Genomic DNA, 13188 nt, shown 5'->3' on the forward strand with positions numbered 1-13188 from the left:
TCAATTATGGACATTCTGTAAAGACAAATTTACTTCTTATCCCACACCCCAGCAAACAGTGCACACACTTGAAAACATATTAACCAATGACTCGGGTAAGAAATTGATATCGCGGATTTATCGCATGACTCAGCGCTCGGCACCAGTGGCAGTCTTGGGGGCCCATAGAGCATGGGATGACGACCTAAGGGAGGTACTCATAGATAAACAGTGGGATCAGAGTTGCAAACTACTTGAGAAACTGTCACCAAATTACCATCTAAGACTTATACGTTTTAAATATTTACATCGTCTATACCGGACACCACCACAAATACACAGAATGGTGATAGCACAGATGATAATTGCTGGAGATGCGGGACCCCGCGGGCTACCTTTATACATATGGCCTGGCATTGCAGGCCCATAGCGAACTATTGGAAAATAATATTACATCATATTAAGAATATTACAGGCTGGGAAGTACCGTGCACACCCCAGGCCACCTAATTGGGAATCATAACTACCATGTCACCAAAGGCGCACAAACTGCCAGAAATGCTACTACTCATGGTGAAAAGACAAATATCCATACACTGGGGTGCGGCGACACCCCCAACAGCCATGGAGTGGGTGGGTAGTGTGACCTACTGCAAAACACAACTGGGGAACTATTGGGAGCTGTTACCACCAAGATCTAAGTGGAGAAGTGTGGCTCAGGGGTTAGAGGCGGCAGACCCGAAGCTGAGATCGGTCCTGGACCAGGGTTCAATTCCCCGCCTCGGCGGGTCTTGGGCTCAAAAATTCCACGGACTCGATAATTCTCGTTCCGGTGCCTACTCGACTCACGGGTTCACACTCTGCGACTCTGGGCAATAGCTTGCTTTATCTCCACTACGGCCCCTCGCGGCGGGATGCCTGGCTTTCACCTTGTGGATACCTGGCTGGGGTTATCTCACAGGGGAATACCAGGACGGGTTCCCAAGGCAAGTGCCTTGATGCCTTCGGGTGATACGTGCGCTATATAAATCGCAATACATTTACACATCTAGACTGTCGGACATTTGGGGGCCCTTTATGGCATGGCTTGGCACGGAGGCAGCAGATGATCTAAATTCAATGTTGTGAATCATGAAAGGAGTATACCAAAACGTAAACGTGCCGGGGGGAGCATGGACTCTCAGATTGCTATGCGGTTGTTGCTGTAGAGTGGGTTGGTTGTTGTCTAGTTGCAGGCTATGCATAAAACACATGAACGGCGTTTGAGGCCGGGACTTGTGTCTCCAAGCTGGACTACACATGGTATACAAACTGCCTTTGTAGATAACTGAATGTCATGACTTGTAATCGCTGTTATGAAGGAATGTACTGTACTGATTTAAAAAAAAAATTTATTTGAGTCCTTTTTGTAATGTGGTTATGACAAAATGCCAATAAAAAGAAACGTAAAAATGTTTTTTTTTTAATGAGCTTCTCCTACTGCAGGCACTACATGCTTTGGTGACTTCTTTACTCCCTCCATCCCGTTGTTGAGCCTTCCCCACTGCCCTCCCTCCCGTTGTCCGTGCCTTCTCCCCCCGCCCGCCCTCCGGTTGTCTGTGCCTTCTAACAACCCCCACCCTCTGTTGTCTGTGCCTTTTCGCCTCCCCACCCTCCCGTTGTCCGTGCCTTCTTTCCCCAGCCCGCCCTCTCTCCCATTGTCCGTGCCTTCTCAGCCCCCACGCCCTCCCTCCCGTCGTCGCGATACCTACCATTTGCAATCCAATAGGTCTCGTGTAAATACGAGGCAAATTGCATTGCAAATGCTTGCTTTATTTTATCCTATCTTACACTTTGCAATTTACTCTTGCTCATCAGGACAGTGCTTTAAAGTGTTTAATTGTATTACTCCCTGCCAATTCACCTATTCTTGAGATTTCCATTACCTGTTCACCACTAAATTACTGCCTTTTCTTCCACTGACAGCCTCTACATGTCATCCGACACCCTACAAGCCTTGTGCATACACTTTCCGAAATTAAACTTATGTGCATGAATCCTTCATTCAGATTTTTGCAGACTTGATACATTTATCCCAAATTGTTAGTGATCTAAGGAGTAATTTTCCTATGTATCAGGTGTCTCAAACCTAACTGGAGAATCCCTTTGACCGATAGGCCTGTAAAATGTTTCCCAGCACAAACTCAAATCAGCTGAATTTTCAGGCCATTCTGGTTTCTGTGAATTCTGCAACTTTATAGAATTTGTGATTATGGCCAGGTTTGCTCTAAAACAAAGAAACTGAGTTGGCCAAGTCCTTGCAGGGCTTTTTATTGTCTCAGCCAGAACCTCAAGAAAGACTCCCCCTCTTTTCTCCATTCACATTTACTGGTGCTGTATGCAACTGATAAAACATAATAAAAAAAGACCTACTCAAATGCACGTAGCGGTGGTGGTGATATGGGGTAGTGAGTGGAGAAGAGGAAATAGAATAGGAGGAGTTGAGGGATAAAGGTCTGAGCAGGAAACAATGACGGTCCTGCAATGGACTTTCCTCCATTCAAGTTATAAAGAAAAGACATTTTAGCCTTGAACTATCTGAATACTCGGGATTTACCTATGACGAATTTGCCTTGGTCTGAAACTAAACAAATGCAAATGCATTAATATATTTGCTACAATATATGTTGCTATTATTTGGTTGTATCAACATTAATGGCTGGTAATACAAGTCAACTCAACTGGTACTCATTTCATCACTATTGACAACAGGCGGTGAGATGGAATTTGAAACGGAACGCTTACCTGAGCAATGATTTCTTTACTCGCTGAGCTATTTCACCAATTACAAAAAATGTATCATTTTACAAAGGGCGTAATAACAGATCAAGTACCTTATAGGCTGGGGGCATGGTCTAGCTAGATAGCTAATAGGTCGTGAGCAGTGAGAGCTCTGTCCTCCCCAGCTTGAATCCTTCAGCATCCTGACCAGAGGGAGGTTAACAAGTCGATCCACGGTGCCACTGCAGTCTGAGGGAATCTACAGTTGCCTGAAAAAGTTAAATAAAGTTCCGCTGCACAATAACACCGATGTGTGGCCTGCAGGAGAACAGTGTATGGGAGAGGACATCTCTGCTCAGCTGAGTTGGAGTACTGCAGTGAGTGAAGCTGCCTGCTGGGATAGGTGATGCGGTCTGGGATGCTGATCACTGGTGCGGAGTGCAACAGAGGAATGCTGCAACTCGAGAGCAGCTCTCAGGATTGGGCCATCCATCAGGTTGGCCGATGGTTTATTGAGGAGGGCATGAATCGCTGCATGCTTCTAGTCTTCCAGGAAGGTGGTGGAGGTGATGGGGTGTCGATGATGTGGGTGAGTCAGTACTGATAGGTAATTTGCAGAGGTTGAAGTCATGGTGGGGGCATTGGTCTGATGGGACCCTGAGTGTATGTCTGCATAACAGACGTCATTTCTTCTCTGGTGAGGTGTACGTCGTGTTTGGTGATGGGCAGGTTGACAATTAGCTTGCTAGGGGCTGGTTGGTGAGGGAAGCTGCGGTAGATGTTTGTTAATTTTCCATGGAAAAAATTGGATAGGTTGTCGCAGATTTCTTGGGAGAGAATGATGCTGTTGACGGAGGCCATGGGGGTGGTGAAATACTTGAGGAGCAAGAAGATTTCCTTGCTGCTGTTGGAGCTCTTTTTGAAGCGTGCAGCTAGCGCTTGTTTCTTGGTGTCTCTCAATTGCTGTGGTAGCATCTGAGTGCCGCTTTGTAGGTGGTTCTGTAAGTGGTTTTGTGGCTGGTTCTCCATTTTCTTTCTAGCTGATTTCAGTGTTGTTTGGAGTCCTGAAGGTCCTCTGTGTGTCAGCTGGCTTGCTTATTGGTCCTTCATTGCATAGTCAAGGGAGTCTGCAAGGTTCTTGATTCAGTTGTTGAAGCTGACAATGACCTCGTTGAGGCTGTCTGTGGGGTTGGGTTGATCTATGCTAAGGGAGTAGAGCCAGGTAGCTTCTGAGATTTTACCCCAGCTTTAGGTGGGTTGGTTGGCATAGATGAGTGTATTGATTTGTGGTGTTTTGATATGGAAGTGAAATATGGAGTGGTCAGTCCATGTGAGGGTTCAGGTTGAGCTGTACTCGATGCTGTCACTGGTGGTGAAGATGGGGTTAAGTATGTTTCCTGCGATGTATGTTGCTTTAGTAAGAAGCTGGGTTAGTCCGATGTTGTTCAAGCTCTCGAGGAGAGCTGTGGAGCAGGGGTTGGGTCTATCTTCTAGGTGGATGTTGAGGTTGCTGAGGAGTATGAAGGGTTTTGGAGTCGATGGTGAGAGGTGCAATGAAGTCAGTGGTGAGCCTGGGGAAGGTGATTCAAGGTCCGGGTGATCGGTAGGAGAGGGTTACGATTAGGGCACATCTTTTAAGATTTGCAGCTTGAACTGCAGATGTTCCATGAATGAGGAGGCATCCTTCGTGGTTGTTAAGCACTTGATGGAGTATTTGTAGATGACTGTGAGTCCTCCTCCTGGCTTGTGCAGGCTGTCCTGATGTGCAATCTTGTAGCTTACTTGGATTGCAGTGGCCTAAGTTTGGTACCAATGTAGAGTTGAGCCAGGTTTCCGTGAGGAAGAGGAAGTTTTGTGTGTTGCTGCTTAGTAGGTCCCAGACTTGAGTTGCATGTTTGCTGAGTTAGCTGGATGGAGTAGCATGCATGTGGATGTGTGAGCTACAAAGAGTGTGGCGTAAAATGTTGCTCTTAGAGGGGAGTTTATGGCACAGATATATAGGGTCTTTATTTAATTTAGAAAAACGCAGGCACAACTGGACTGTTGTTTGCTAGTTGGGCCTCTCAGCAGCCCGGCAACAGGTCAATATGATGCAACAGATAGTAGAGACTTGGTCTAGGCTACACATGTATACACAGACACAACACAGACAGAGGTTGTTCCAAGAAGGAGATAAGTCTGGGTGTATGTTGGCCTGGCTCTTGAAAAGGGAGAGGCCACAATTATAAATATTTAAGTTGAAGTAACCATTGGAGAGTTGTGCATATTTGAAAGACTGCTTTTCACAGGTGTTGACTGTCCCCAAGATGAAAAAGAGAGGTACCTGGAGGTGGCCGAAATTTCACACCTCTTGAGGGAGAAACTTTTAGGGTTAAAGGCCCCTATTAGGGTGAAGGAACTGAGGGAAACATTGAATGTGATGAACAAATGCCAGGTTTGGATGGCATCCCAGTAGAGTTTTATAAGACGATGTTTTCGGCCCTATTAGAAAAACTGCTGGAGGTGTTTACTGAAGCACGTGAACAAGGTCAGCTACCTCCCAGACAAAGAGAGACTCTTATAGTTTTGAGTCCTAAAGAGGATAAACACCCAGAGTTGTTACCATCCTACATACGCCGTATGTAGGATGGTAACAACTCTGGGTTTTTATCCTCTAGGCTTTCCGGTTTTAGGTTTAAACCTATAATAACGGAAAAAACCCCACCAAAAGAGAAATAGCCCTCACCAGTGAAAACATATAAACACTGAAAAAACACCTGCACAACCACAAACTAAATGCCATTCAAAGAAAGGAAAAAGAGAGTGAAAGTTATTTTTTTTTCTTACTGAAGGCACCAATACCATGTAATTTTGTTATACAAGCTAGCAGTAAGAAAGTCTGGGCTAACAATATTCTGCTTGAGTTTTATTGTTTAGGGATGCCACTGAAATATTGTTTCTGCTTCCTTTTGTTTTTTCCAGTTTTGTTGTTTTTGGTCTAAAGATGCAGGGTTTAGAAGCATGTTTTAGGTCTTGTTTAATTATTTTATAATCTGTAGAGAATCAGGAAATATCAAAATCATATTTGATATTTTGGCTGCGTTTGATTCATTCACTGATAGGTAAACTGGCTGGTTTCATAAGAATCTTTCCTAATATGTGTCATCACATTAACCCACAGAGAATGGGTAAAAACCCTTAATACATCAGCCCCCAGTTTCTAGAGAGTCAGGATTGATAGTGGGCGAATTGCCAACACCTCAGGCTTTAAACATTCAATGCAAGGTATAGTGACAAGTATATGTGAAAAAAGTGCTATCACCAAGCATCTGGGATAGAGGTTAAAACATAACACCATACTTTTGGAAAACATGGAAAGGAGTGTCCCTTGGAATGCTCTGCAAAATAGGTTCTTTCAAAGTTCAACAAAGATTGGAGTGATAGTGTTTGTATTTGCAGTGATTCAACTATGTATATGAAAAAGTTGTGTGATGACCTGTCAAAATTGATACCTGAGCAGAAGTGCTTTCCTGTAAGAGATCTTTTCCACCTCTTAGATGGTATGCTGAAAGCATCTTCACAATCTTCAGAGTTAATGAGGAATGCTATTTACTTTTTAGTCCATTCTGGTGCACTGTTTTCTTTTGCACAGGAACGAAAACGCAAATATTTATAATTTCGTGCTTTGTGTGACATTAAAGAAAGAGCCATCCCAACTGTGTCCCTTAGCCGATGGTTCTCAGTCCAAGGGGCGATGAATGATACGTTATCCATGTGGAAACAATTTACAGAATATTTGCTGAGTGATGATGCCAAAGGCAAGAAATGTGAGGATATTTGGTCACATATTGACAGTGATGTGAAAAAGTACACTCTACTGCATTCTTAGATTTTTACGGGAAAACATAACTGCTGTAGTGGACTTAAATAAAAAAACTAGAGTTTGAAAACACCCTTGTCTGCCAAGTGTTCAGCATAATTGGTGTAGATGTGAAACATCTCCTTGAGAGTAGGCTACGACAACACCTTTAGTGACTTTGGCACTGCAACATGTTCCATGTTGCCACTTGGTAAGCAAAGCAATGGTAAAGAGCAATTCAGGAACTTTTATTTTACAATGTATGAGAAATGGCTTGCAATGAGACATAGAAATGTCCCTTCACTACCAATGGCTTTTGAAGTCAATGAAACCTTACAGTGAAATCTGTTTTAGATCCCTTCCGTATAGGGGAATTTCCTCCGTAATTTCAAAAGTGCTGCTTCATTTTTGACGGCTTCAATAACTCTGAGGGCATAAGCGCCCAGATCAGCGCCAATGTTGCAGAACCTGCCCTGGGAATCGCAATCTTCAATGAACCAGTATTTGCATGGAAATCTAGGTCAGGGGCCAGAGTTAGCAAATTGTGTACTGGCTGTTTTGGCGTTGCCCTCCCAAGTGCCAATGTTGAGAGGGCCTTTTTACAGAAGTTTACATGGGAGGGAAAGAGCAAGCGCACATGACCAAAGACTCACTGAAAAGTATTGTGTGGTGTACTACAATAAGTTTAATTTGCAAAAATCTATTTAAACCCCATATACACTATACTTACACTGTCTATATACCATGTGCTTTCAGTGCTGAAAGCAAGAAATAATAAAATCAAATGTTCCATAAACACCGTAAAAACACTGTTTCTGTAGTTTTTAATGGCGCGAAAATGTGTAACTACTGATAACCACTGTTTTTTTAAGGTATTGAAATCACTTGAAAACACTGAAAAAACCCCACCAGAATCTACTAAAAATAGAAACTGAAAACAGCATATACATACCCTTTTCGATGCTTAATACCGATGTTAAGCTGTTGAGTAAAGCCCTTGCTAATAGACTATTCAGAGTTATAAGCTCCCTGATTACGGATGGTCAAACAGTATTTTTTCTGGGTAGAAGCTCTTGCTTTAATATCAGGAACCTTATGCATGTTTTGCATGAGTCAGAGGCATCCGAAAAAAGGTTTGCTCTTTCATCCTCAGAACTGGAGCTAAAATTGATAATGTAAATTGTATTGGGATTTTTGGTTGTAGTACTGCACACTATGGGAATCTGCCCTGTCTTTGTGAGTAGGGTAAAAGTATTATATTCAGAACCCAAAGCTAGAGTATGAATGGGAGTATCTGATTCTTGAGTCTTGGAGCAGGGAGCTCAGCAGGGCTATCCAATGTCACTGCTGTCATTTGCGTTGGTGATTGAGCCTCTTGCGTTCAGATTATGAGGAGATTTTCTTCCATGGGACATTCAGGTTGAGGACGGTTGTGGCTAATATTTTGTAAAGGTCCCGATTTGTCATGGAGATCCCTCTCTGGTCTTCTAGGCCTTTCATAGAAATGCCCTTTCAGTCCTGGCAAGATGGTGGGTACTTGGTGGCAGAATTGTGTTCGTTGATGGTATATTTATTTCATTTGCCCAGCCAGGAGTATTTTGAGATGGGCACAGGACACTTTTTCAGTAGCTAAGATGGTGCATGCGATGCACGCCATTTGGAGCACATTCCTGGAAGCCTAGACTGAGAGACGGGAAAAACTTGAGACTGCAGGACACCGGACTGACCAGGAGGGCCTACAGAAAGTGAGTGGAGGATCACATGTGAGCAAGTTAATGCCTGGATTAAACAGATACAATTTCATTTGTTGCATAAAACACACCTAGGAGCTTGTAAGTTGGCCCAGGTGTATCCAGGTAGGTCGTCCCTCTGTGGCAGATGTGGTTTACTCCACGCAGACTTTTTGCATCATACATTGATGTGCCCAGCAGTTGAGTGCTTCTCAAATGAGTTGGGGCAAATTATGAACACTATGACAGGTATGGCTATGGTTAAGTCTATAAAGGCCTGTTTGCTTGTTGGGCCTTTGACTGAAATAAGAACATTGCAAAATTAGATTGCGAATGTGGGAATTGGGAATGGTCTTGGTGAAAAAGTGCATTGCTATTCAATGTGTGCCTCCAGGGGCCCCATTGTTGGAGAGATGGAGAAGTGGTCTATTAGAATGGGCACTGGCAGAGGGACAACATATGAGGGTCACTCGAAAGGACAACAAGGTTACGGTTACCGAGGACCTGGGTGAATGGTCAGAAATGTAGATGAAAATAACGGATCTTCATAGTAATAGACCTGCTGGAAGTGGACAGCTATAATAATAGACTCCTAACTTAGCACAAGAAGAGGGATTAGTGTACCCCCTGAGAAGGGATTTGCAACATTGCTGTGTTGAAAAAGTCTTTGGTCAGTGGCCGTAATTTGCAAAATGTCTATAATGTGAGCTTCTTGTGTAGCACAGCATTATTCTTATTCTGTGAGTAAAATTTTAATAAACAGATTTATTAAAATAAAAAGAAGTACCTATTAGGCTGTGATGTTCACAAAAATCAGATTCTTTAGTGGATGTCTTACTGCTTCCTTCCATTTGAATAACTTGCTGCTGAGAGCTTTTTGCTCTGTTCAAGAAGCAGCCAAATGTTAAACTGCTGAGCAGTTGGCCTTCTCCGGGTTTTTGTGTAACAGACACAGAGTTCTTTTTCTCCTGAATTTCTGAAAATTAATTTTAATAAAATATTGTTATGACAATCAAAATGTATCTTTAAAAAGTCAGCATGTTTTGTTATGTTATACCAATTCAGTCTATAAAACGTACAATCACCATAGCATTGTGACTCTTTCGTCACACAATAGCGAATCATGTATGCCCTGATAGGACGAAAAGCCACAAGAAATAATACTAAGTAAATGGCCAAATTAAAAGAGCCGTCCTACATTTTAAAACATAGAATTGTGAGTATTGAGACTTGTGGTTTCAGGAATCGGGGGCATCCACTGAAAAGGCTCTGTCCACACTTTTACCAATCTTTGTCCTAAAACGCATAGCAAAGCCTGCAGCGCTGCCTGAAAAGTTTGTCCAAGGATATACCAATTAAAATAGGTTGAAACCTTTTCAGTAATGTGGTCATCGTGAAAACTTTGACTACCAACACCACTATTCTTAATTTCTTGGTCAAAGTTCTGTTTTCCTGCTGGACTTGGGTCCCAAATACAACTGACCCAGGAGAGGGTGCCATATTTATTGTGCCCTATAAAATATGATAAATTCCAACAGATATCAGAATTTTTTGAGTGCACTTAATACAAATTTTGCCCACAAATAAGGCATAACATGTAGATTTCAGGGATAGATATACTACACTTTTAAATGGCTGTAAACCCTCCAAGTCACTCAATCAGAGGGTTTGCAAAAGCTAAAACTCAATTTCTTATGTACTAAACCAATTTTAGGAGTTAGTAAAGTTTTACTAACTCCTAAAATTGGTTTAGAAATAGTTACCAGATCGCAATTTTGAAGGGATATGTTTTGAGCATCACTTCTGAGAGAGAGTTTTTATAAAACACAAAATTATATAGATTATAATGAATGTGCAGTATTAGAGTGCAAGCTTAAATTAAAATGAAATGCATTTAAAATAAATGGGGAAAATTGAGCAAGGCTAACATATTTACACCTTCTAGACCTCAAATGGCTAAAGAAACATTGTTTGAAAAGTTGATTTGCTTGGAATACTTAAACACATAAAGCATAAAATGTTTATTTTGACCAGGAACTGACATGTCTAAAGAATGCAAATATAACTACATGTTTAACTCTTGACCTTTTCATGGAAGTGCTTTCATAAGAAGAAATAGCTTCATAACGTTTCACATATTTCCACAGAATGTTTCTATGTAAACAAAGCTCACTGCTAGCAAATGATTAGAAATAAGTTTAATGGGGAAATGAAGAATCAGCATTTAAACTTGATCTTGAACCTTTCAACTAGCTTGTACTTCTCTTTTCAGTGGATGTTTGTTGCCTAATCTTTTCCTTTCATTATATGGGTGTTTCAGCTTCTACATAGACCATTGTTTAGATATTATATGTTAGAAGGTTAGAAGAATAGGAATATGACTCTATACATCGCGGATTTTACTCCGCGATGCAGTCACAATGCGGTCGTTAGAACGACCGCATTGTCACAACGCACTGCCATTACAACGCAAGTCGTTACAACGACTTGCGCTAGATGGCGCGCTGAACTTAGGAATAGTATGATTTACTATTCCAACACCAAGGAAAGTGTTGCAATAGTAAATCATACTATTCCTTATTTTAGAGCGCCATCTAGCGCAAGTCATAACGACTTGCGTAGTAATGACAGTGCGTTGTAACAACACAGTTGTTGTAACGAGCACGCTGTGTTTGTACATGGTATAAAATCTGTGATGTAAAAGTTGTTTCCAGAAGAATAGATGTATACATGGGAAGTTGAATCTGAATGAGAAACGGCCACACTAAGGGGGTCATTATGGTGGCAGAAGGCCTGCCAGTGCCAGACGTGAGGTGGCAGGACCTCCGCCATCTGACTGCCAATTTCCCCCGCCACATTACAATGGCATGGGAATCGTTCCACAAGCATGTCGGGCGTAAAGACCGCCCACCACGCTTCTGCCACCGGCAATCATTACGATTGCCTGGCAGAGCGGACAAGACCTGCAAAATGGTGCTGGTGGCTATCAGGCACAGTCCTGATAGCGCCCAGATTACAATTCTGGCTTAAGCCAGCTTTTCCATGGCGGTAAAACTGACATGGAAAGGCTGGTGGATATTGGATTCGGGGGTCCGTTGCGGGCCCCGTCTGTGTTGGGGGTTTGTGCACTGACCACCCAACATTTCCTAGCACTAAGTGGCAGGCACCACGTGGTGCCTGCCACGTAGTGCAGGGAAATGCGCTGCATGACGTTTTAACATTGCGAACGGTGCTGTAGCCAGTAGCACCGTCCGCAATGTTAAAGCCCCGGGATGCGCCCGCCATACCGGCGGGCGCATCTTAATGTGGTTGGTGGGACCGCTGCATAACTGGTGGGCGGTCCCAACCACCGCTATGATGGTCCGCCCGCCATCGTAATGGCCCCCTGAGTTTCAACTGTTACAACATATTTGTCAATTTAACACTTCTGTCTAAAGACCATTGTAGTCTTGGTGAGAAGATGAGGAGTGATCCTGTTCCCAGGAAAATATCGAATGATGATTCGTTGAAGGAAGAATGAGATACAAATGTTAGAGAAGCTTCATTGAATGTATTTTTATAATAGTGTGTGTACCTAGAGTAGGTTACCACTTCATTTTGATAATTTTGCCACAGACCCTATGCCATGTTGCTCTGAGACCGTACTAAGTTTCTTGGACCTCTCTTCATGGGACGTACTTCTTTGATACATTTGATCTATTGAAACAACTTATAGCTAAGGTTTTATGCTTTCTCTGACTCTCGCTCAAACTAGAACACTTTATGGGTTCTGACTGACTCCTTTTCTCCCATATTCTTAGATTAGGGATTCTTTCCTCTATGGAATGTGCTTAATGCATTTTATTAAACGTATTGTTTATTGATTGATTTTAAAAAGATTCTAATGACTGAAACCTGATTCAATTTATTTTGTGACCTCATGAAGATAACCTACTAAAGGATTTTGATAAATAAAACCCATTAAACTTTACCAGCTCTTTTTATTGACTGTAAATTGACTAATAATTGTGATGGTAATTTATCTCTAGCATTGTTCTCCTCTTGTCTGAAATGACTGCAAAGATCCACAAGGCCTCAGACAAGCAAGCAGAGCAGGAATTAGCCCGGACAATAGTAAACTGACAACTCCTAATGTAAAATTGATTGTCACTCCAGCAATTCCAAATTGCGATTCTACACAGTATGTATCAATGGTTTCTGACCATAATTCTGGTTGCCAACTATTGATAAGTTAGAGGCTCCCAAGATAGGGTAGTAAATGATTTGCAATGGGGAATGTGACTGCCTCAGACCCATTACCCATCGGGGTGGCACCTTTAACACCAGGACACTCCTTGAAGTAGCAGCACACTCTATAAATCTCCTATTCATTCATTTATTCGCTGAAGCTTTATGCTTTCTACAGCCCCAACCTCTGTCAGCAACTTTTATTTATAGATTTTTAATTGCAAGCAAGCCACCCACCTTGATTAATAATGAGGTAGCTTGTGTAGCTTCTTCACTAGACCATGACAGACACTATGATTTCTCACTCCTTGAATTCCATTTTTGTAATATTTAGAAACAGGTGAATCTGGTAAACATGGAAAAAGCCTCCAGAGGGTCCTGCATTAAATGCTGGCCCCCAGCCCTCGCGCTAACTTCTGACAAGCTTGTAGGTATAAAACAACATTTCATTTGACTTAATGGAGTAATGAAGTGGATCAAGTAAAGATGGCTATATTACTTTTCTTTTAGCTTTGTCGTGGATGCCATGTTTTGTGGAGATCTCTTTTGCTCTTCTTCGGCTTGGTCATTGCTATAAAACCTGCCTAAATACCTAAATAAAAAAACCTGCAAATGGTAAAAATGTAAATGCGGCTAGGCGATTGATGAACATAT

The 13188-nt window shown here is 42.3% G+C and overlaps 1 protein-coding gene across 1 annotated transcript in view; it reads right to left on the reverse strand.

The window, feature by feature from the left end:
* The window catches only part of PLEKHH2 (pleckstrin homology, MyTH4 and FERM domain containing H2), a 572539-nt gene that overhangs the window by 370485 nt on the left and 188866 nt on the right, over positions 1 to 13188 (reverse strand). The window contains exon 7 of the mRNA XM_086927801.1: positions 9095 to 9283. Within this exon, the coding sequence (XP_086783927.1) occupies positions 9095 to 9283 (189 nt within the window). The remainder of the gene's footprint in view (positions 1 to 9094; positions 9284 to 13188) is intronic.

This window comes from Lissotriton vulgaris, chromosome 6 (genome assembly GCF_964263255.1).
Source record: "Lissotriton vulgaris chromosome 6, aLisVul1.2, whole genome shotgun sequence".
NCBI classification, from domain to species: Eukaryota; Metazoa; Chordata; class Amphibia; order Caudata; family Salamandridae; genus Lissotriton; species Lissotriton vulgaris.